Raw genomic sequence first — 24,055 nt, 5'->3', positions numbered from 1 at the left:
TCTTGAGAAGGTGGTGGTGACTCAGTTACTGGAGCACCTGCAGAGAAACAGCCTGTTTGAGATGTTTCAGTCAGGCTTTAGAGCTCATCACAGCACAGAAACAGCACTTCTTAAAGTTACTAATGATCTTCTCATAGCTTCAGATCATGGACTGGTCTCTATGCTGGATCTGCTGGACCTCAGTGCTGCTTTTGATACAGTTGATCACAGCATCCTGTTACATAGACTGGAACATGTGATTGGGATTAAAGGGACAGCACTAGACTGGTTTAGGTCATATTTATCTGATAGATACCAGTTTGCTCATGTCCATGGTGTTCCTTCCTCATACTGTAGGGTTAGCCATGGGGTTTCTCAAGGTTCTGTACTTGGACCAATCCTCTTCACCTTGTACATGCTTCCCTTAGGGAGCATTATTCGGCAGCATGGGATACATTTTCATTGTTATGCTGATGACACTCAGCTTTATTTATCCATGAAACCAGAGGAGACAGAGAAGTTAGTGAAGCTCCAGACCTGTCTTAAAGACATAAAGTCCTGGATGTCTTCAAATTTCCTCCTCCTTAACTCAGGAAAAACTGAGGTCATGGTGTTTGGTCCTGAACCTCTCAGGAATAGATTAGATCACATGATCACTCTAGATGGTATATCATTAACATCTAGTCTCTCTGTGAGGAATCTAGGAGTAACTTTTGATCAAAATCTCTCCTTCAACTCACACATTAAATTAGTCTCTAGAAGTGCCTTTTTTCACCTGAGGAACATCACAAAGATCAGGAAGCTACGGACGAGGCATGATGCTGAAAAGTTAATTCATGCTTTTGTTAATTCCAGGCTGGACTATTGTAATTCTTTATTATCAGGGTGTCCAAACAACTCTTTAAGAAGCCTCCAGTTGATCCAAAATGCTGCAACCAGAGTACTGACAGGTATTGACAAAAGAGATCACATAACTCCTGTAATGGCGTCGCTTCATTGGCTGCCCGTTAAATTTAGAATAATTTTTAAAACCCTTCTTTTGACCTACAAGGTTAGTTCCATCCTACCTGGAGGAGCTAGTGATACCTTATCAGCCCAATAGACCGCTCCGCTCTCAGAATGCTGGTGTACTTGTGGTTCCCAGAGTTTCTAGGAGTAGAATGGGGGGCCGAGCATTTAGCTACCAGGCCCCCCTGCTATGGAACCAGCTCCCTGTCCAGGTACGGGAGGCTGACTCCATCGCTACTTTTAAGATCAGACTTAAAACCTACCTCTTTGAAAAAGCTTATTGTTGTTAATTCTGTAGTTCCAGTTACTATCATCCTCTCCTTTCCTCCTCCTCATCAAGCAGACTAGTTATGATGATTCCTATGTAGTTTTTCTGCTTCTCCCCCCCCCTCCCTTCTCTATTTATTTACAGGTATCGCCGCCTTTCGGAGCTGCATGACGACCTCCGGCCCCGCTGACCCATTGTATAGTGTATTTTTGTGTGTGTTTCTGTGCTCTGTGCCTCTCCTCTCCTCTCCTCTCCTCTCCTCTCCTCTCCTCTCCTCTCCTCTCCTCTCCCCCTCCCTCTCCTTCTCTCTCCTTCTCCCTCTCCTTGTCCCTCTCCTCTCCTCTCCTCTCCTCTCCTCTCCTCTCCTCTCCTCTCCTCTCCTCTCCTCTCCTCTCCTCCTTTACCCAGCCTGCCATCAACTGGAGGGTCCCCCTACATGAGCCTGGTCCTGCTCAAGGTTTCTTCCTGTTAAAGGGGAGTTTTTCCTTGCCAATGTTGCTTGTCTGCGGTTAGGCCCTGGGATTCTGGAAAGCGCCTTGAAACAATTTTGATTGTATAAGACGCTATATAAATAAAGATTGATTTGATTTGATTTGATACTTATTATATAGTGAGGAAAATATTTGAATTAAAGGATTTAGGCTCCAAATGGTCTTTTTAGTGTGTTAATGGATTCCTTTGTTCTTATTCTTCTATATCTATTATTATGCTTGCTTGTTTGCTTGTTTACTGTGAATAATGTCCTAAAATGAAAACACTGGCAAATAGTCCCTTGTGTCATTGATTAACAAGTCACTATTGTCTTATTATCAATGTCATGAGTGACAATATCAGGATCAGGTCTCTGCTCTTTGCAGATGATGTTGTCCTGTTGGCGTCATCGGCCCGTAACCTCCAACGATCGCTGGATCGGTTCGCCGCCGAGTGTGAAGCGGCTGGGATGAAAATCAGCACCTCCAAATCCGAGGCCATGGTTCTCAGCCGGAAAAGGTGGAGTGCCTTCTCCGGGTCAAGGAGGAGATCCTGCCCCAAGTGGAGGAGTTTAAGTACCTTGGGGTCTTGTTCATGAGTGAGGGAAGGATGGAACGACAGGCGGATCGGTGTGGCATCAGCAGTAATGTGGACTCTGCACCGGTCCGTTGTGGTGAAGACAGAGCTGAGCAAAAAGGCAAAGCTCTCAATTTACCGGTCGATCTTCGTTCCTACCCTCACCTATGGTCATGAGCTTTGGGTAATGACCGAAAGAACAAGATCACGGGTACAAGCAGCCGAAATGAGCTTCATCTGTAGGGTGGCTGGGCTCTCCCTTAGAGATAGGGTTAGAAGCTCTGCCATCCGGGAGGAGCTCAGAGTAGAGCCACTGCTCCTCCGTGTTGAGAGGAACCAGATGAGGTGGCTTGGGCATCTAGTTAGGATGCCCCCTGGACACCTCCCTGGTGAGGTGTTCAGGGCATGTCCCTCCGGTAGGAGACCCCCGGGAAGACCCAGGACACGTTGGAGAGACTATGACTCTCGACTGGTCTGGGAACACCTGGGGATCCCTCCGGATGAGTTGGAAGAAGTAGCTGGGGAGAGGGAAGTCTGGTTTAAGAGCTAAGTTTGTCGGGCTTTTGTTATTGGCCAGGTCCTAATGTTTTTGCTGAGGCTCAGCAGAATTACATACAGCTAATCAGTACAATATGAAAATAACTTTCTAGTCAGTCAGTAGAAACGGTGTGTGTCAGCCTTAATTTACCTTAATTTCTGAGTATGGTCAAGAAATGCTTAGAAATTCAAAGGTAGGTAAAAACTTATGACGTGTTTATTATTCATACATGGGTGAACATATGACACCCTGTTGATGTGCTCAGCTGAATTTTTACTACAAGTGAAGGTGTTTTCATGAATCTGGTGCAGCTAGAATTTAGACATTGTACTAATAAATGATTTAGAAAACCTTGGCTGCAATATTTTTTTGAGAATAAATGTTTTCAAAAATCTCTTTTTAATAGAAAACTGAATTATGAGCCAAGTTGATAGCAGATATTTATCCTTGGGTACATGAAGCAGGTGAAGAGCAAACTTCTGGATTTAAATAACTCAAAAAAAGGCAGCAGTTTCTCAGAACAACCCGCAGACTTCATCACTGAGCATTTTCACACTTTGCCCAAAAGAAGGCGCCACACCACTGGAAGTAAATGACAACAGTTTAAATCTTTAAATCATGAAATATTTACACAGATCTCATTAAAAATGCTGCATGAGAAAAGTGGAAAAATGTAAGGTATGATAACGTGATGAAACTTCAAACATTATACATTTTATCCCTATCTACCTGAGAAATATCTCTGGATAAATCTTATAGGCAAATTTAAATTTTAGGTTTCTTTTTGAGATTATGCTAGATTTCTACTTGGAATAAAGATGATAATTTATAATGTTGAGGATCTATGGTTTTAAAGGAGTGTAGTTTATTTCACATTTTGTGCATGTAATAAATATTTTCTGTTCATTTGTCGCAGCTAGATGAACTCTTGACTATTTTGGCTTCAGGAGGTGCTACTCTTTGCAACTCTTCACCACAATCAAGGCAAATTAGTCAACCTGTCACTCTGTCCCCAATCATCAGTCATTCTCCCAGTACTTAAGCCCCAGCAACATGCAATTTCAGCCAGACTGTCTGAAGTGCATGCCTGAGTTTCTGGTGCCGTTCGTTGGCCTGATTCCTTGTTTTCAGCACCAGTTTCCTGTCCCACCTTTTCTCTGTCTGCTCCCTGCTCTGCCGGGTTCCTATTTTCCCTGTGGGGTTTTCCAAGAATGGATTACAGATCCACTATCAAACTATATTGTATGCTTTGTTGGTGAAAGTTTTGCCATTTACACCTGTGCTCTTATTGTGCTGCAGTTCTGATTCCATCATGCAAATCTAATGTGAATAAATATTTGCACGTTGCACGGCAGCTCTTTGGTGGCCATAAAATAGGACATTTGTTAATTGTGATTTGAATGTACTTAATTGAAAACATTCTAATTTTTAAATGTAGCCGCTGGTGTGTCTGGATACTAACAATGGTCTGAGTGCGGCTTGTGGTGTTGCAATGGTTTGTTTTAGATCTAGTGGAGTACAGTGGCCAGGAATGTGCCTGCTCTAATCCCAGTGAGGGACAGGAGGTGTTTTAGTAGATCTCCTCTGCTCCACATGAGTGGCCCCTGCCATTGGTGTCCGTCCAACCTCCGGAACTGGATAAAGGGAAGCAGACGTGTGTTTGGTTTGCACCAGACCTTCACACTCACCAGAGGAACTGGACTAAATAATCCAACATCAATGCTGAACACACAGTGGAAGCGGCTCCTCTGGCACTGAAATGCTGAGACATCACAAATTATCAATTATTCTTCAACCAAGCAGACAAAAATTCCAATGCAAACGTAAACCTAGAAAGGTGTCTTTCAAAGCTGCAAGTCAGAATTTTATTGTCTCTGACAACTTTTAAGATCTATGGAGGATAAAGAAAACAGCCAATCCCTCATTTTTGGAATTCAGCATTTATAATAAAAAAAATCAAACCTGTTTTTAGTCCAACTACTGACTGGAGATTCTGATGGGAACATCCAGAGCAGCACAGCATGTTAAATGGGATGGACAGCTGACTCAGCGCCTCACCTGTTGTCTGTGTGCTCGCTCAACAATGTCTTTATTCCAGATGACACAATGCAGCCCCGGGGCCGAACACCAGAAGCCAGGCCCTGGAATTCTTACTGATCCCAATCTTGGTCTTTCCAAAAACATGAGACATGACGAAGAAGATCAGAATATCGAGTGCCTTTATCCCTGGATTCTTTCGGGATTTCCCAACAGGTTTGTCACGGGTGATGGGTTGAAGATAAAGTTACATGGAAATCCAAAAATGTAAATGAACTTTATATTCACTTACCACAATGACAAAGGTGACATTCATAGGTCAACAAATGTCCAGGAGGGTCATCCTGCCCTATGATGGACCCCCAACAGCACCCAGCCTGTGACTGTCATCGTGGGTGTTCAGATTTCATGTTACAGATCCACAGTGCTGCTCACATCATAACAGGAGCGTAGCAGTGTGATGCTGCAAACACACAAACTTATAACTTATAGTATCAGATGTATTCAATACAATAATCTATTAAAATGCAACATAGACTAATAAACTGAGTTTTGTGGATCTTATAGTCACATCTTGTTTCTTTGCTAAACTGTTTTAACTACAGGAATGAAAGTGTAGAAATACAAGTTCGAGTCATTCTGATTCTGTCCTCTGTTCCCACCACTGCACAACAACAACAACAACAACAAACATGTAGAACACAGGAAAAAAGGGATATTTCAGTGTGAAAAGTTGCTCTCATGGATGTATACAGTACTCTGCTGACTCATTCTATAACTGCTCTGATGAGAAGTTCAGGCCAAACAGCGACTGGTGACATGGAGCAGCTTCGTCAGAGCAGCATCTCTGGTTCAACTCAACACGCGCCGACATGTCTGAGGGTAATCATGCTACTCTGCTCTTCAGGCCTGTAAATTCTATTCCCACACCATAACTGTCCGCTGATGTGCTCAGAGAAACTAAGTAGAGTACAGTGAGAGGAAGAGATGAGAAGAGAGGGAGGACAAAAGAAAAGCCTGCCTACCAGCGAGTAACGCGGCACAATGCTGCGCGTCACATAAATCCTCGTTAAGCATTTATGATCTCCAGAGGGAGAAAACAGATGATCTGAGATTCTTTGCTGGGGGGTTGGAATGCACATGCCACAACCTGCACCTGTATACCTGTAAATAATGACATCCAATAATCTGTGGATGCTGGAGAACTTTCAAGTATGAAACAATCAGAGCAGAGAGCCAGTGGTCAAGAGAGATCCTTCTAAGAGCAAGTGAACATCAGAACAGCTAACAGGTATGTACATTTTGGAATGTACTCCTAAGCCACACCTGTAGGGAACACATTCGCCAAGCCTGGCCTCTCTCCTCCCACTGGCTGATATCCCTCTGATTGACAACTGGAAGAAGTATTTGGCTTGAGTCCACAAGAGCCAGGAGGCAAGTATGACGAGCTCTGCACACGAACCAATGGCAGGCGGAGAAATACCTCCAAGCCAGGCGGGGCTGCAGTCAAATAAAACTCATCAATGGGGTGTGTCTCAAAAGTTTTTAACATTGCAACAGAGAAGGGAGGCCGCTGGAGGAGCACTTAACCAGTTACAGCGTACCCAGCGTGGGGCAGCTGCAGACGCTTCTCAGCGGCAGGTGATGGCATGTCCAAGGCGACTCCCAGCTCTGCTGATGCTGAACAATGGGAAAGAACCTGCAGATCTTCTCCACAGTGACCTTAAGGACTCATCTGTTAGTGTGGGGATGTGGTACCCCAGTTTCAGTGGACCATCAATGCTTCATGAGATTCTCAGCATCAGCGTCTTCAACTCTTGTAAGATTTAAGGGCTGTTGTGCTTCTGTGGTCGCTCACATCTCCTTATCACTTTTCCAGCCCAGCTATAGGTTTTGAATCCGTTGGACGGAGAACTGATAAGGGCATGTGCATGACATTACCTGCACTTGATGGACATGGCATTCCTTAGATACTCGTGCTGTGGTGTAATTTGAAGTTAACACAGAGGCTGATAGTACTGAAGGACGTGTTTGGGTTCGTATTTGGCTTTAAAGCTGCTTGATAAACATCAGATATGGTTTTTATATAGGTATTTATTCCATCCTTAATTAAAATCTTTTGTAGAACTTTGATGGCTGATGCCGAATTATTCTTTATGTCCAATGACTAAAAAATGCAAAGGGTTGTTTTCACATTTATGTCCTCAGAATTGCTTCAGGCAGTCTGAGCGCACCTGGTTTTATGTCCAATTTCCCGTAAAAAAAATAGGACAGAATGCAACTATGCAGCTTCTTGTGATGTTTCTCACAGGAAAGAGAAATCCAGTTTTCTGTATGGTCAAATATTATTAGGGCTGCTTTTGACCTTTACAAAGGCTGCTTTACAAACTATTGTGGTAAAAAGTGACAGCCCATCATTGTGCCACACATAACAGGCAGCCTGGATTGGAAAATATTGGTGACTAATTTTAATAATTGTGATAGTGTTCAATGCACAATTTAATTGTCACACCCAGATATATATTTGCACATTTCAACTATAGATCTGGGACTGCATAAAACAGTTAATGTACTGCAAAACAACAATACTGGTGGTTTCATCATGAAAGCCTGAAGTTTGAAATTTCAGAGTAATTGCTGAAAAAATATTGACAAAGCTAGAGAAATTGTCAAAAATAAAGCAAACATCTAAAAAGAAAAAGAAAACAATTACTGTTGACTTTATGTTGGTATTCTGTTTGATATAATCCCACATATCCAGCCCTCAGATCATCCTCTAATCTGCCTTCTGCATGTTTATGTCCTTTGATTTGTTGTGTCTCTACTGATCAGTTGTGTCAGGTACCTTCTGATTCTTATTCATGAAAAGGAAGCAACCAGGTAGATCAGGTGTGCCTATACCTATAAAACACTGCATGCTTTATTTCATCCTTACATACAGGCCTCGACTTGCAGATATATTACATTTGTTAAAGGCTTTCAGAAAATTCTGGATTATTCTACTGTTTATTTCAGACTGTTGTTAGATATCGTGAATAAAAATGACACTAAGAAATTAAATTCAAGATTCAAGAAGATTCAGGATTTACTTTATTCATCCCCTTAGGGAAATTGAATTGCATAAAATGTCAGGTGTGTGTCAGAAGAAAATGTCCCAGAGGGTTCACACCAAACTGCATTTCAAATCCATCTTCTGTTAATTGATGACAATAAAATGTGTTTAACAAACCATTTTCTGCTACAGAAAGTTTGAAAACTTTCGTTCTCTCTCTCTCGTTTTGTTTGCGTCATGACTGACAGGTGAACGGATGCATCACCGTACACCTGCACATGAATTGGCCCATGAATTGGCCATGACCACCATAAAAGGTTATGGTTATGAATTGGCAATTCATTTGTATAAATGAATTGGCAATTCATTTATACAAATAGCTGATTACCGGGAGCGCGCTGTCAATTTACGATCATTTGGCATTCATGATCGACCCACATGTTTACTATCAGATCTGAGTTTTCTGAACACAGTTTCACGTGTTCCTGAATCCAGAGTAGTTTTTTAGTGGAGTAGGCTTTTATGTGTAAATTTGTTAGCAAATATTCCAACGTTTCATGAATGACACCCACTGATCACGAGTAAAATCCAGAGAAAAATGTAACCTTGCCTCCAGCCAATTGAATGAGAGGGAATAACTGCAGATTACCTGCGTTGTTAATGAAGAAATCCAAAGGCTCCTTGTTCTCCTCAACATCTTTGTTAAGATCTCTGACAGACTACAGATAGGCAACGTCCAGTTTTCCCACCACTACATTGCTGTTTCCGCTGCTGGATTTCAGCGGAAATGGCAATTGGAAATGACAGCGGAAATGGCAAGACGACCTCTGGTCAGATCTTGACAGGTGAGAATCACTGTGGCCCCTGGAAGAGAAGTTAAGAATCTGACTCAAAAGAGGTAAACTCAATAACACTATTAAGAACAACAACAACGACAACAATGGAGCCTTGGTTTTGACTTCTCTAGGCAATATCCAGAGCTGTCTCTGTCCCAATGCCAGTCCCAGTGAGGACTGTTTTCCCATCCAGTCTGACCATACTCTTAACATTTTTTTTTATTACCCACTTGTGAGAGTGAAAAGGATATATGGTGAAATAAAGCTGTTGTCATGCTTTTAACATAAGGACAGTGTAGTTATTAAACCGGACATTTTACTGACAATTGCAGTTTGTCCTGAACGACAAAGATACAGGCACCAATCTTAGGCGCTGATCTTAATCTGCAGACTGTCATTTGAACATTCCCCTCTAAACTCCGATGGCTAAGGACAAAAAAGGGATTTACCTGCTACAAAAACAAATATGATTGCAGTTGCGTTAGTTCCCACGAGCTCGCGGGTGGTAGAGGCGAAGGTTAATATCTGCATAATACGGGGTCGCTGCGTGGAGCTCAAGCCCGCGGCGGCCTCCCTTCCGCTAGTTTACACACGCTCTACGTTCAAATGTTACGGACATAACGTCTCTGACCGCATTCCACACAGAGAGCACTGAAATTCGCTGTAATGGAATGTAATGGAAAATCAAATTTACATTTGTTTAAAGTGACAATGGTTTGTAGCTACAACAAAGCATTTGCAACATTAACATTTTTATTATAGCGAATGAAAAATATTTGCGTTATCTAAATTTTCAAAATAGCGGGTTAACAGCAAAAATACGTGTTACTTTTTAAAAGTGTGGTTTTATTCAAATAAATAAATAAAAGTAAACAACCCTAACCCGGAAGTGTTTGGGGCTCGTGCCACGTCAGGCTGTGGTGAGTGACAGCAGCTGTGTTGTTATGCTAACGCAAAACGCTAATGTGCCTCAGTTGCTCTTCCAGCAGCTTCCACCATCATGCTGCGCCTGGGACTGAGCTGTTTGCTACTGCAGGTCTTTGTGGTGTCTGGGAGTGAATTCACATTTGAGCTCCCCGATAACGACAAACAGTGTTTTCACGAGGAATTGGAGCAAGGAATCAGGTTTGAAATAGGTTACCAGGTTAGTTCCTGTAAGGGCTTTGGCACCTTGGCTTCATTATAAAAGTAACTCTTGGCCATGTCAGCGGGCTATTTTTTTGGAGAATAGTGTGAGATGTATTTTGCTTAATCGAATGGAAGAACTCCATAGACTCCACGTTTCCCAACTATCTTAAACCGCACTGCTGTTAGAGGGCACTTGATTTCTTCCACAAATGTTGATGTTGCAACTAAACCACCAATGTTGCACATATCCTGTTACCCAAAAGTGGGGTGTGTGTTATCTTTTCTTGCAGGTCATTTCAGGGGGCAACTATGATGTGGACTGCTTTGTCACTGATCCTCAAGACAACGTCTTGTATAATGAGAAGAAGAAACAGTATGACAACTTCTCCCACACAACGACTATGAAGGGCATTTACAAGGTCTGCTTCAGCAACGAGTTCTCCACCTACACACACAAAACGGTGTACCTGCACTTCCGACATGGAGAAGAGCAGCCCCTCCTGGAGAGCATGTCCAGTGTTACGGCACTGACGCAGGTATGTGAGAGAATGTCTACCGGTAAATTAAACCTCAGTGTTCATTTCAGAAACATTCTCCATTCATTCCTGTAGATTTGTTTCGATGGTATAGTTCAGCAGCCAATCTAGTTTAATTTACTGTCTATGCTCAACATCAGCCATTGTGTCAAATATTACTGTTTCAAATCAATGTTTGGAAGTTGCAATTTAGTGTTTGTTCATGCAGATGCCCCACCTTCCACAGTTTGGCCCTGGGCTCTCGCCGTCTTCTCAGTTAAACTGCTTTCTATTTTCAGTTGGAGTCATCTTGCGTCACCATTCACGAGCTGATAAAGACCGTGACTGAATTGCAGACGCGGTCCAGGCTTAGGGACGCCCTGGACCACACCAAAGCAGAGGACCTCCTCAAACGTGTGACCTTCTGGTCCATCGGAGAGACCCTTCTGCTGTTTGTTATTGGCATCGGACAGGTCATGATGCTCAGAAGCTTCTTCACAGAGAGGAAAAGTTCTGTTGCAGCCACCACTTAGAACTCAGAGGCATGATGCTCCTCCAGACAGATGAAATTGTTACATCGTCACACAGGAATATTTCTTTATGTCTGACTCCAAAAATGTCTTAAAATTGAGCTCAATGCCTTTCAGCCTTGAATAAATGTATTATTTATTATAGTTCAAGATCTGTTTCACTTCAACACTGTTACACCAACAGCTACATTATTGTTGTTAAAAAAAAGAAAAGTTTTTAGGTATTTATATGCCTGTAGCAGATGTTTCTCCTTGGGTAAAGTAACTTTCATTCCCTTTCTGGATGATCCTTACTTTTACCTTGATATTTCAGAGTAAGATATATGCTTAATGGGTATAAAGTGGCCAAATCTTTTTTTTTCATAACAAAGCCACAAATTCTGTCCCATTAATCTGCAGATTTTAGTAAAACTCACTGCCTTCTTCATTTGTGAATGTTTTTGGTATCAGGGTGAAGATTTCCTTTCCCATGCCAGTGATGTCATGTCAAAACAGATTCTGACCTAAACAAATATTTGTTTTTGTTTTTTTGCTTTTGGATTCCAAATTGAAACATTGTGAAACCAAATATCAGAGCAAGACAGATAGAGTCACAGATATGCTTCAGCATTTGAGTCAAAGAAGAAGAACCAAGGCTCCTTCAGGGTTGGCTGAGGCAGATTTGATTTGTTTAATCCAAAAAGTTGACTTAGAACATTATTATTAGAGCATTAATGCAGATAAGAAAGAAACTCCCACGGATGAAGACACGTTGAACAGCAGGAGTATTTCACCCATAAGCCAACCTGTCACCGGTCCGCAGGTGCTCACCTCTACTCCGTCCAGATAAACATGGCTGCCTTGCTCAAAGTTCTGACGGCCGTGTCACAGAATTCGGCGGCACTGGCCCATACGCCTAAATTGATCTCGTCCGTCGCCCTACGCCTCCACGGAACCCAACAGAGGAAATGTAAGTTGAAAAACGCAGTTTTCTGAATGTTTTCATTCTGCTGAGCACGCTGGAGAGGGCGCCTGCGCCGGAGTTTGGAGGCGGCAGGAAGACGGCGTGGCTCAGGGGACACATCAATTCATCTTCAAACATCCATATTTTGGAAATTTGTTAACGATCCCTTAGTTCGAAAAACCTTTTCTTTAAAAGAAAAGAATTTAGTCTGCTCTCCATTAGGAGTATATAAAGTTGACGGGTATGAGTTTGACAGAGGCCATAAAATCCCATGGTCACTGTTTAGCCACCCGCTAACAAAAAACAATTTCGCTTAAAATTCAGCCGTGTAGTAATTGTACATAACATGCTTTTTCACTTATATATATTTACAAAAACTACTGTAAGTACTCTAGTACTTTTAACCTGTTGTTAACTGTTGTTAACTGTTAACCTGTTGTTTCTTACTATTTATGTATATACTGTATATACTGTATGTCTTATTTTATTTTATTTATCTTATTCTAGTGTTGTCTTCTTTATGTTGAATGTCGCAGCGTCACACCAAGACAAATTCCTAGCTTGTATAATACTGTGTATTACATGAACAATGGCAATAAATCTGATTCAATTCAATTCAACTGGTTTATTAGTAGTTGTTATTAACTACTAGGGTAGTTTAATAGTAGTTAGTTTATTAGTAGTAGTTTAATAGTAATAGGAGTTTGTTTACCATTAGTAGTAGTTATTAATGGCTACAGTAGTTTGATAATAGTAGTAAATAACTACTAGTTTATAAACCACTGGCTACAGCAAGTGCTTGATATGTGACGCTTACTACCTGCATCTTGTAACCATCATATAATCTAATTTCATTTATATTTCACTTGTATTTTCCACCACAAAGCCAGCTGTGGGCTCAGGCCATTCTATTGAATTTTGCTTTAAAAGGGAAATTAAAACAAAATAAATGTTGTGGTAAACCTGTTTATTGATGTTAAATGCCACTAGGTGGGACAACGTGTTGTTTACTGTTCGGGAAATTTCTTGTGTAGAAGAAACTAGAGCGGAAGTTAGCTATACCTGTGTGCTGACCGAAATCAATGCTACCTGTTCGAGTTCCCGAAATAAAATAAATTCTTCAGTAAGAAGAAGCCTCCTGCAAGTTACTACATAAATGGCGACGAGGATAAAGTCACCACAGATGCCTCGGATGGATACAGAGGAATGAAAGCGGCTGCTGAGTGGCTAAGTAAACCTTGCAGACCGGACTCTGTGGCTGTGGAAAAAAGAACATGGCGGCTATGATTGGAAGCACCGCTCCTTTTGATGGTCAATCCCAGAAGTGGGAAGAATATTGTGAAGTACTCCACCATTTTTTCAGAGCTAATGGGATCGACGATGCAGGTAGACGTAAAGATATTTTGCTGAGTGCAGTGGGCAGTCAGACTTACAGTCTCATGAGGAACTTAGTCAGCCCCGCCAAACCGGGTGACAAGACTTTTGATGAACTGGTGAAGTTGTTGAAGGATCATTTCAACCCAAAACCGAGCGAGATTGTGCAACGTTGTAAGTTTAACTCCAGATACAGGAAGCAGGGGGAGACAGTTATGGAGTTTGTAGCTGTGCTGAGGAAACTGGCTCAAGACTGCAACTACGGGGACAAGCTGTCGGAAATGATCCGGGATAGGCTGGTTTGTGGCATCGTGGATGATCGCATACAGCGCAGACTGCTTTCGGAGCCGGATTTGACCTTCGACAAGGCGCTGAAGTTGGCGCAGGCCATTGAGACGGCGTGCAAAGATGTGAAGGACTTGCAGTCTCCGGAGTTCGTGCCCCAGTACATGAGGGCACCCCAGGCGGTGCATAAGGTGTATTCAAAGCAGACCCCATATACCCAGCAGAACCAGCGTAAAGTTTGCTACAGGTGTGGTAGTGACCAGCACATGGCTGGGGACTGTAGATTTATTAAGGAAACCTGTCACAAGTGTGGGAAAGTTGGCCACATTCAAAAAGTGTGTAGGTTTAAGGGCTCAGCAAAGAACTTGAGGGCCAAAGGAGGTGGAGTGCAGACAGGCAAACAGGGGAGAGCTCAGGGAGCAAATTATGTCAGCCAGGGGGAAGGCGAAAAAGATAACATAGACTCAGAGGAAGTCATGTACACATTGTACAAATTGGACGAACTTGACATACCAGCAGAAGCTCCATTTATAGAGACTTTGACAGTAAATGGGACAGACACACAGTTTGAAATGGATTCAGGTTGTGGTGTTACAGTAGTTAACTACTCAGTTTTCAAAACTCTCAGGGGAAAAGGAACACCAAAGTTATGCCCATGTCGAGTCAGGCTCAAAACATATACAGGGCACAAGGTAAAAGTCTTAGGAGCCGCTGTAGTTAAGGTGCAGAACCAAGGGCGAGCCCTAGACTTACCTGTGGTTGTGGTAGGAGGTGCAGGCCCCAGTTTGGTAGGCAGGTACTGGATTAGGAGGCTAGGTTTACAGTGGAGAGAAACACCCCAGGTCCATCACGTCCGGGTAGAGACTGCAGAGGAAGTCCAGATGAGACCCGAAACCCAAATCCACAATGTGGCAGAAGAGACGTTGGATGAGGTACTGGGGGAGTATGGAGAAGTGTTTAAGGATGAACTTGGAAGATTTAAAGGCCCCCCAGCGAAAATATATGTAGACAAGGAAGCAGCCCCCAGGTTTTTTAAAGCCCGACCTGTACCATATGCCATGAGAGGAAGAGTAGAGGCGGAGCTTGACAGACTCCTTGCACAGAAAATCATAGAACCTGTGAAACATTCAGAGTGGGCTACTCCAGTGGTTCCCGTGTTGAAACCTGATGATACAGTAAGGCTATGTGGAGATTATAAACTGACGGTAAACCAGATCTCAAAGTTGGAGCAGTACCCAATTCCCAAAATTGAGGATCTGTTTGCCACACTGTCAGGTGGACAGAAATTCTCAAAATTGGATCTCAGTCATGCATACCACCAGATTTCCTTGGACGAAGAAGCAAAGAAGTATGTGACCATAAATACTCACAAGGGGTTATTCACCTACAGGGTGCTACCTTTTGGGGTTTCATCAAGCCCAGCAATATTTCAACGAACAATGGAGGGACTGTTACAGGGCATCCCTCAGGTGACCATTTTTTTGGATGACATCCTCCTCACAGGGAAAGACGACCGGGAGCACCTGCAGACATTGGCTAGGGTGTTGAAACGGCTACAAGAAGCAGGTCTCAGACTCAAAAGAAGCAAGTGCCTGTTCATGAATGAGGAAGTGATGTTCTTAGGTCATAAGGTGGACGCGACAGGACTGCACCCAGTACATGAGAAGGTACAAGCAATCAAAGAGGCACCCACACCTTCAAATGTAACAGAGTTGAAGGCGTACCTGGGACTGTTAAACTATTATAACAAGTTTCTGCCCAATATCTCAACTGTACTTGCACCAGTACACAAACTGTTACAAAAGGAGACAAGGTGGCATTGGGGTGATGCTCAACAAGCTGCTTTTGACAAGTCAAAGGAATTGATGCAGTCTGCCGAGGTTCTTGTGCACTATGACCCAGAAAAGGACCTTGTATTGTCATGTGACGCATCACCTTATGGAGTAGGTGCTGTGTTGTCGCATTTTATGCCGGACGGAACCGAGAGACCCATTGGATTCACCTCAAGAACACTAAACCCAGCAGAAAAAAAATATTCCCAGCTGGACAAGGAAGGACTAGCTGTGATGTTTGGAATAAAGAGATTCCACAAGTACATTTATGGAAGGAAATTCACTATTGTGACAGATCACAAGCCTTTGTTGGGACTCTTCAGTGAGATGCGAGCTGTGCCACAAATGGCTTCACCCAGAATACAGAGGTGGGCGGTAACCTTGAGAGCCTACGAATACACAATAGTGTATAAAGAAGGAAGGTATCACTGTAATGCAGATGCCTTAAGTCGCCTTCCTTTACCAGAGGTAACAGAGGAGGAGCTGGAAGAGAGGGTTCTCATGTTGGAGAGCTCTGACATCACACTGGTGACAGCTGACCAAGTGAAAGCATGGACAGACGCAGATCCAGTACTTTCAAGAGTGCGGGAGATGGTACAAAACGGCTGGTCATCAAAAGAAAAAAGGGAGGAGTTTGGCCCCTATGAGGTGAGAAAATATGAACTCAGCATCAAAGATGGATGTGTGCTATGGGGTTCAAGGGTGGTTGTGCCAAAAGCAGGACAAGAAAATGTCATGAGACAGCTTCATCAGTGCCACCCAGGAGTGTCCCGAATGAAAGCATTGGCGAGGAGTTATGTGTGGTGGCCAAAGCTGGACAAAGAGGTGGAGGATACTGTTAAGAGCTGCATGACCTGTCTAGAATACCGCAACGTCCCTGCACCTGCCCCATTACACCCGTGGGACTGGCCAGACAAACCCTGGAGCCGCATTCATGTGGATTATGCTGGACCGTTTATGGAGAAGATGTTTTTTGTGCTCATTGATGCACATTCCAAATGGATGGATGTGTATCCCGTGAACTCTGCAACATCAACCACCACAATTGAGTGCCTGCGTACCAGCTTTAGTAACCATGGACTGCCGGAATTGATAGTGTCTGATAATGGCACTTGTTTCACCAGTACAGAATTCAAAGAATTTTTGAAAAAAAATGGTATTCGTCATGTGACCTCTGCACCCTATCATGCTGCCAGTAATGGGTTAGCAGAGAGGGCTGTACAAACTTTCAAGAGAATGATGAAAAAATGCCCCGAGGGAACACTGACAGCTAAAGTAGCCAGAGTATTATTTAGCTACAGAGTGACTCCTCACACCACTACTGGGTTATCACCTGCAGAGCTACTTCTTGGGAGGAAGCTTCGTTGCACCCTGGACTCGATTCACCCAAATCTAAGCAGAAAAGTGATGAAAAAACAAGAACAACAGACAAAAGATCACAACAAAAAGGCGAAGGAACGCTGGTTCAAAACAGGAGACTCAGTGCTGATCCAGAACTTCAGTTTCGGACCAAAGTGGATCCCAGGACTCATTGAGTCAGTGACAGGACCAGTGTCATACAAAGTGATGCTAGGTGATGGGAGAGTGGTGAGGAGACATGTGGATCAGATACACACACACCACCGGAGACCAGAAGAACGCAACAACCTTCCACAGACGGCCTCTATGACACTCAGTCAGACGGATCAAGGAAGTGAAGCCTGGCTGGAAGCTGAGGAGGTGGTACTCAGTGAGGAGAAGTTGGAGGAGCCTGCAACTACTGAAGCTGTAGGAAGTTCTGAGACAGAACAAAGAACTGTCACAACCCCAACTCCACTGAGGCGACATTCAAGAAGGGAAATCAAGTTGCCCAGTTACTTGAAGGACTTTAAATTGGATTAAGAAAAGTTCATAATGTCCTATTGAAGGGTGTAGAAAACACTTAAGGGGGGAAGGGTGTGGTAAACCTGTTTATTGATGTTAAATGCCTTCCAGGCCACTAGGTGGGACAACGTGTTGTTTACTGTTCGGGAAATTTCTTGTGTAGAAGAAACTAGAGCGGAAGTTAGCTATACCTGTGTGCTGACCGAAATCAATGCTACCTGTTCGAGTTCCCGAAATAAAATAAATTCTTCAGTAAGAAGAAGCCTCCTGCAAGTTACTACAATGTATTCACTTGAATTTACTGTTTACCGTTCTGAAGTGCTTGATGAGATCAGATCAGTTGATCATTACAGTGATCCCTCGCTATATCGCGTTTCATCTTTCACGGCTTCGCTGCTTCACGGATTTTTTTTTGCGAGTCGTTCGTTGCAGTTCTCAAATATAATCGAAAGGTGGCATATCCGTTTATAAAAATCTTCTTGCTCAGAAAAAGAAAGAGCGCCAACAACTACCCATAACAATGTTCTTCTCTCGGAGAAAGACTCCTGCGCCTTCAGTAGAAACAGACGCTACAGCGGAGCGGAGTCAGGACGAAGAGGCACAGCTGGGACTGTGAAATACGCGAGTGACAATATTTCCAACCTTGTATTACTAGATTAAAATTATTGTTTTAAACAAATTTTGGGCTTTACTGTATCACTGTATAGGATTTTTTTTTTTTTTTTTTTGCAGTCACTTGCTCTTGGTTTAATGATAACCAAACCCACGTGGTTGTAAGTTTAAAGTCTTCTCGCTCACCTACAGAAGGATCAACCAGGGAGATCAGTGGAATTCAAACGGAGTCAAAAACCCAGATAAACAAACCTCACAATCCTTGAAAGTGTGCATTAAGTTTGTTTTTACTTTTTACTTTTAGCCAATGTCATTCAAACTAAACATGCCTGCCAACCATTTAAGTCATGATTTGAACTTTACCTCAGTAGCTCAACTGTAAAGCTCTTTTCACACTGAGCATATGAGGCACAGCTACACCGTCAGAAGCCCATTTACTGTGTGTGGTTGCAAATCAAATCAACCTTTATATAGCGTCTTGTACAATCAAAATTGTTTCAAGGCGCTTTCCAGAATCCCAGGGCCTAACCCCAGACAAGCAACAGTGGCAAGGAAAAACTCCCCTTTAACAGGAAGAAACCTTGAGCAGGACCAGGCTCATGTAGGGGGACCCTCCTGCTGATGGCCGGCTGGGTAAAGAGAGAGGAGAGGAGAAGGAGAAGGAGGGAGAGGAGGAGGAGAGGAGAGGAGAGGCACAGAGCACAGAAACACACACAAAAATACTCTATACAATGGGTCAGCGGGGCCGGAGGTCATCATGCAGCTCCGAAAGGCGGCGATACCTGTAAATAAACAGAGAGGGCGGGGGGGGGGAGAAGCAGAAAAACTACACAGGAATCATCATAACTAGTCTGCTTGATGAGGAGGAGGAAAGGAGAGGAAAGGAGAGGAGAGGAAACCATGACCCAGTGGGGTGACAGAGGCCTGTCAGGTGATCATGTTTCCGGACCCCGGCAGCCTTGGCCTATAACGGCATAGCTAGAATGTGACCTAATGATTAGACGACCCCCTAAGTATGATAATTTTTCTATCTATGATAGTAACTGGAACTACAAAATTAACAACAATAAGCTTTTTCAAAGAGGTAGGTTTTAAGTCTGATCTTAAAAGTACCAATGGAGTCAGCCTCCCGTACCTGGACAGGGAGCTGGTTCCATAGCAGGGGGGCCTGGTAGCTAAATGCTCGGCCCCCCATTCTACTGCTAGAAACTCTGGGAACCACAAGTAGACCAGCATTCTGAGAGCGGAGCGGTCTATTGGGCTGGTAAGGTATCACTAGCTCCTCCAGGTAGGATGGAGCTAGGCCTCTGAAGACCTTGTAGGTCAGAAGAAGGGTTTTAAAAATTATTCTAAATTTAACGGGCAGCCAATGAAGCGACGCCAGTACAGGAGTTATGTGATCTCTTTTGTCAATACCTGTCAGAACTCTGGCTGCAGCATTCTGGATCAACTGGAGGCCTCTAGTCCAGCCTGGAAGTAACAAAAGCATGAATTAACTTTTCAGCATCAGGCCGCGTCAGTAGCTTCCTGATCTTTGAGATGTTCCTCAGGTGAAAAAAGGCACTTCTAGAGACTAATTTAATGTGTGAGTTGAAGGAGAGATTTTGATCAAAAGTTACTCCTAGATTCCTCACAGAGAGACTAGATGTTAATGAGATACCATCTAGAGTGATCATGTGATCTAATCTATCCCTGAGAGGTTCAGGACCAAACACCATGACCTCAGTTTTTCCTGGGTTAAGGAGGAGGAAATTTGAAGACATCCACGACTTTATGTCTTTAAGACAGGTCTGGAGCTTCACTAACTTCTCTGTCTCCTCTGGTTTCATGGATAAATAAAGCTGAGTGTCATCAGCATAACAATGAAAATTTATCCCATGCTGCCGAATAATGTTCCCTAAGGGAAGCATGTACAAGGTGAAAAGGATTGGTCCAAGTACAGAACCTTGAGGAACCCCATGGCTAACCCTACTGTATGAAGAGGGAATGCCATGGACATGAGCAAACTGGTATCTATTAGATAAATATGATCTAAACCAGTTTAGTGCTGTCCCTTTAATCCCAATCACATGTTCCAGTCTATGTAACAGGATGCTGTGATCAACTGTATCAAAAGAAGCACTGAGATCCAGCAGAACCAGCATAGAGACCAGTCCATGATCTGAAGCTATGAGAAGATCATTAGTAACTTTAAGAAGTGCTGTTTCTGTGCTGTGATGAACTCTAAAGCCTGACTGAAACATCTCAAACAGGCTGTTTCTCTGCAGGTGCTCCAGTAACTGAGTCACCACCACCTTCTCAAGAACTTTAGAGATAAAAGGAAGGTTGGATATCGGCCTATAATTTGCTAAAACATCAGGATCCAGTGATGGTTTTTTAAGCAACGGCTTAATCACTGCCACCTTGTAGGACCGGGGTACATAACCTGACACTAAAGAACCATTGATCTGGTCCAGGATAGAACTGCCTTTCACTGGTAAAACATCCCTCAACAGGTGTGTTGGGATGGGATCTAAAAGACACGTGGTGGTCTTGGATTTCTGAATTAGCGAAGATGCCTCAGAAAAATATATCGGACTGAAGTAGTTTAAGGGCTCGTTGGAGAACCTGTATGTTCCCACAGTCAGCACATCTGGTGATGATCCATGCAGAAGTCTGAACTGACCTGGGGGTTCATTTTGCATTGTTACATCACATGCAAAGTTTTCAAAAAGGTGTGTAGTGATACAAAGAATAGAGGAAAAATTGAGTTCAGCCATGTCACAATTTGGTGAGCTGTGGGGCACAAGATGGGAGATATACTGGGATTTAGGGAAAAATCTCAGAGATCTCCAACACTTTGGGCTTACCAGATAAAAGAATTGTACATATTTCCTAGCAGCTTAATTTTGAAGCTGTTTTATTCTAGCTGTTCCTGTTTCAGATGCCACAGGTCAAATCAAAGTGGACCAACCCGTGGTGGAGATGGATGGAGACGAGATGACTCGCATCATATGGGAGTTTATCAAAGACAAGGTATTTAGCAAAGGAAGGAGAATTCCCTGTCTCCCAGGGTTTTACATGTTGCAGTGTATGTCTCCAGCTCATCCTGCCAAATGTTGATGTGGTGCTAAAGTACTTTGACCTTGGGCTGCCCTACCGTGATCGGACAGACGACCAAGTCACTGTCGACTCTGCCCTGGCAACTAGGAAGTACAACGTGGCTGTCAAGTGTGCCACCATAATCCCAGATGAGGCTCGAGTTGAGGGTGCGTTTACTGTAAAGTCTTACATGTCTTGTCTCATTTTCTTAACCACTTTATGCCTTTCGGGGTCACGGGGAAGGTCCACAATGGGGGAAGGCAGGTCCACCCCAGGAGGAGTTGCCAGGTCATAGCAGGGCCCTATATGAGCATTTGTGGATTGCTCAAGGGTACCTCGATAGTGCCCTGAAGAAGTTCTGGCACCTTCCCTTCTACCAGAACACCTTCCATGTTTTATCTGCACTGGGGCTCAAACCAAGAACCCTCCGCTTCTCAGCCCAGTTCCCAACAGACTGGCCTACCACCACCTCCGTCGTAAATGTATCCAAATATTTGCCTTTCATGCATAACTTCTACATTCTGGGGCAGAGTTTAAGCTAAAGAAGATGTGGAAGAGCCCAAATGGAACCATCAGGAATATTTTGGGTGGTACAGTTTTCCGTGAGCCAATCCTCTGTAAAAACATCCCTCGCCTCGTTCCTGGGTGGACTCAGCCCATAACAATCGGCAGACACGCTTTTGGTGATCAGGTGAGAAACACAAGCGCTTGTTTGGAAAAGTCCTTCAGAGTTAGAACAGATGAACAGCCCCACCAACCATCACTCTTTTTTTTTTTTTTTACTCCTCAGTACAGAGCAACTGATTTTGTCGTTAACCAACCAGGAAAGTTCAGGATAATTTTCACCCCATCTGATGGAAGCAAACAAAAGGAATGGGAGGTGTATGACTTTAACTCAGGGGGCTGTGGGATGGGGATGTACAACACTGATGAGGTATGAGTAGGATGCATGTCTTGTTCTTTGGAATGGGGAAAACCCCATTTTTTTAATTTCCTTTTATTGTTGTACAGTCTATCTGGGGATTCGCTCACAGCTGCTTCCAGTATGCCATTCAGAAGAAGTGGCCTCTGTACATGAGCACCAAGAACACCATCCTGAAAGCCTATGATGGCCGCTTCAAAGACATCTTCCAGGACATTTACGAGAAGTACGAGGACTTCGTGGCTGGTGTGCGTGTTGTAGCTCCATAGTTGAGCTCGGCACAAAAACAAAGGAAGTCTTTCAGGGTCGTCCGTGTCAACTCCGTATGGTTAAAAATACAAACACAAACTCCATGTCTTCTGGCAGCAGTAGACAAGCACAGCCTACTTATCTACAATGGTTCTTCACCTTGAACCAATTCCAGCTGGAAAATTAAACCAAGCACAAACTCATGCTAGGGCCATATAATCAAATATTTGGCTTATCATGTCTTCAGGGAGTACCAGTCAGAGTTTGAAAAGATGAAGATCTGGTATGAGCACCGTCTCATCGACGACATGGTGGCTCAGGTCTTGAAGTCTTCTGGAGCTTTCGTTTGGGCTTGTAAGAATTACGATGGTGATGTGCAGTCAGACATCCTGGCACAGGGTTAGTGAGCCACAGTTGTTTTGGCAGCTTCCATCCGAGCTGTGTGACGTGGCTGATGAGTTGATGGTGATGGCGGGCATGTCTCTGTACTGACTTCAGGTTTCGGTTCTCTGGGACTCATGACATCAGTGCTACTGTGTCCTGATGGGAAGACAATTGGGGCTGAAGCTGCTCATGGCACCGTCACCAGGCACTACCGTGAACATCAGAGGGTAAGGTCCACGATTACATCACCTGGTGTGATGCTATATTGTGCTATACTTTTAAAAACTCCATTCTTCTTTTTTGCAGGGGAAACCCACCAGCACCAACCCGATCGCCAGCATCTTTGCTTGGACCAGAGGGCTGGAACACAGAGGCAAACTGGATGGAAATCCTGACTTGATAAGGTATGTGTTTGCTTATTTAGTGGCATCATTTAATGTGACCTGAATATTTCTGCATCATAATCTGTATTATCACCCTTCAGGTTCTGCCAGACATTAGAAAAAGTGTGTGTGGAAACAGTAGAAAGTGGTGTGATGACCAAGGACCTTGCAGGTTGCATTCATGGCCTGGCAAAGTGAGTTAAACACAGTGAAAACATTTGTTCTAGTTGAGCTGACCCAAACCCTACTCCTTATTGCTCACTAATCCCCGGATGTAATCTTGCAGCTGTAAAATGAATGAACATTACGTCAATACCACAGACTTCCTGGATGCCATCAGAACCAACCTGGATAGATCTCTGGGTAGATGAAAAACAATCAGAAGACTCCTTATGAAGAAATGTATGTTGACAGCAGATATTAAGGTTGCTTTTTCTAACCATCCCTCTGTTGGTATGAGCACTTTAAAAAAAAAAAAAGCCTTCTGTATTTTAAGGACTGTTTTCTACTTTTGCCATTTTATTTTTTATTTTTCAGCCCACAGCTCTTAACCATTGTTGCTCTCTCCCACTCTTTATAGTTGATTATCTTGTATAAGATAAGACTGATTTGTAATAGTCACTTTAACTAAAGGATCTTTGGGGAACAACATATAAAGGACTATGTCATATTCTACACTTGATTAAAAATGTAATTGAGAAATGGAAGATTGCCCAGATAGAATCTTGGGTGTGTTGAGGTGTTTTAACGCATTCGTTTTTGACAGATTTGTATCACGAGTCTGTCAGTTTATCCGCCATGCAGTGGTTGTAGGCCGTGTTTTGTCCAGCAGGGGGTAGACCTAATATAAGCTGATGCAATAGCAGTGTGTCACCAGCAGATGTCGACGCCGTCTCAGTCACTGCCCCTTCAACGTCACTGAAAATGTCCTGGAAAATGCTGCCTGGCGGGGGGGAAAAAGCCATCTGGATTTAGCCAAGCAAATTCAAAAACTTCCTGTTGGATAATCCTACATGGGCAAGTATCTTTTGAGGTTTTTCAAGTGATCACCAATTGTGTTTTGGTCTCACCCTGTGGCAAAAAGGTCAACTGGTCTGACAGATCTTGATGGAGCATCAGGATAAAAAGAGAGGCAGATGATGTGGCATACCCATCATGCCTAGTGTCTAATGGACCGGCCGGGGAAGGA

The 24,055-nt window shown here is 43.4% G+C and overlaps 4 protein-coding genes and 1 non-coding gene across 6 annotated transcripts in view; 4 read left to right on the top strand and 1 right to left on the bottom strand.

Moving 5' to 3' along the window:
• The window catches only part of LOC115251927 (uncharacterized), a 29,218-nt gene extending 19,576 nt beyond the window's left edge, over nt 1-9,642 (bottom strand). The window contains exons 1-5 of the mRNA XM_029845739.1: nt 9,215-9,642; nt 8,579-8,793; nt 5,170-5,340; nt 4,899-5,010; nt 4,529-4,602 (exon numbers count right to left, since the gene is read on the bottom strand). The gene's annotated coding sequence lies outside the window, so the exon portion shown is untranslated. The remainder of the gene's footprint in view (nt 1-4,528; nt 4,603-4,898; nt 5,011-5,169; nt 5,341-8,578; nt 8,794-9,214) is intronic.
• On the top strand, nt 6,729-6,801 carry mir184 (microRNA mir-184). Its single transcript, NR_105295.1, has one exon. It is a non-coding gene; the product is annotated as a microRNA mir-184 (primary transcript).
• A 31-nt stretch (nt 9,643-9,673) lies between the features above and the next one.
• On the top strand, nt 9,674-11,085 carry tmed3 (transmembrane p24 trafficking protein 3). The gene is made up of 3 exons (XM_003969504.3): nt 9,674-9,909; nt 10,184-10,429; nt 10,708-11,085. The coding sequence occupies exons 1-3, from the start codon at nt 9,766-9,768 to the stop codon at nt 10,939-10,941; spliced, it is 624 nt and encodes a 207-aa protein (XP_003969553.1). The 5' UTR covers nt 9,674-9,765; the 3' UTR covers nt 10,942-11,085.
• Nucleotides 11,086-11,515: 430 nt separating this feature from the next.
• On the top strand, nt 11,516-17,258 carry LOC115251928 (uncharacterized protein K02A2.6-like). Its single transcript, XM_029845743.1, has one exon. It carries the CDS (start codon nt 13,156-13,158, stop codon nt 17,251-17,253), a length of 4,098 nt encoding a protein of 1,365 aa, XP_029701603.1. The 5' UTR covers nt 11,516-13,155; the 3' UTR covers nt 17,254-17,258.
• Nucleotides 17,259-18,055: 797 nt separating this feature from the next.
• LOC101078926 (isocitrate dehydrogenase [NADP], mitochondrial-like) lies at nt 18,056-23,883 on the top strand. Of its 2 annotated transcripts, XM_029845741.1 has the most exons (12): nt 18,056-18,115; nt 20,771-20,862; nt 20,930-21,095; nt 21,459-21,619; nt 21,719-21,862; nt 21,940-22,076; nt 22,347-22,498; nt 22,598-22,710; nt 22,790-22,887; nt 22,968-23,060; nt 23,153-23,268; nt 23,747-23,883. In XM_029845741.1, the coding sequence occupies exons 2-11, from the start codon at nt 20,812-20,814 to the stop codon at nt 23,235-23,237; spliced, it is 1,200 nt and encodes a 399-aa protein (XP_029701601.1). In that variant the 5' UTR covers nt 18,056-18,115; nt 20,771-20,811; the 3' UTR covers nt 23,238-23,268; nt 23,747-23,883. The 2 variants fall into 2 exon arrangements, with proteins under 2 accessions (XP_029701601.1, XP_029701602.1); XM_029845742.1 differs by lacking the exons at nt 18,056-18,115; nt 23,747-23,883 and having other exon boundaries at nt 20,499-20,862; nt 23,153-23,339.
• Nucleotides 23,884-24,055: the final 172 nt, after the last annotated feature.

This window comes from Takifugu rubripes, chromosome 13, assembly GCF_901000725.2.
Source record: "Takifugu rubripes chromosome 13, fTakRub1.2, whole genome shotgun sequence".
Taxonomy (NCBI): Eukaryota; Metazoa; Chordata; class Actinopteri; order Tetraodontiformes; family Tetraodontidae; genus Takifugu; species Takifugu rubripes.
Note: the sequence above shows the minus strand (reverse complement) of the source record. Positions and strands in the feature narration are given on the sequence as shown.

Excerpts from the sequence above, each read along its gene's own strand:
- LOC115251928 (XM_029845743.1), top strand. The coding sequence starts at position 13,156 with ATGGCGGCTATGATTGGAAGCACCGCTCCTTTTGATGGTCAATCCCAG.
- tmed3 (XM_003969504.3), top strand. The coding sequence starts at position 9,766 with ATGCTGCGCCTGGGACTGAGCTGTTTGCTACTGCAGGTCTTTGTGGTG. Across the intron at positions 9,910-10,183 it reads GGTTTGAAATAGGTTACCAG|GTCATTTCAGGGGGCAACTA; the intron begins GTTAGTTCCTGT and ends CTTTTCTTGCAG. Across the intron at positions 10,430-10,707 it reads GTGTTACGGCACTGACGCAG|TTGGAGTCATCTTGCGTCAC; the intron begins GTATGTGAGAGA and ends TTCTATTTTCAG.
- LOC101078926 (XM_029845741.1), top strand. The coding sequence starts at position 20,812 with ATGGATGGAGACGAGATGACTCGCATCATATGGGAGTTTATCAAAGAC. Across the intron at positions 22,077-22,346 it reads TTCCAGGACATTTACGAGAA|GGAGTACCAGTCAGAGTTTG; the intron begins GTACGAGGACTT and ends TCATGTCTTCAG. Across the intron at positions 22,711-22,789 it reads ACTACCGTGAACATCAGAGG|GGGAAACCCACCAGCACCAA; the intron begins GTAAGGTCCACG and ends TCTTTTTTGCAG.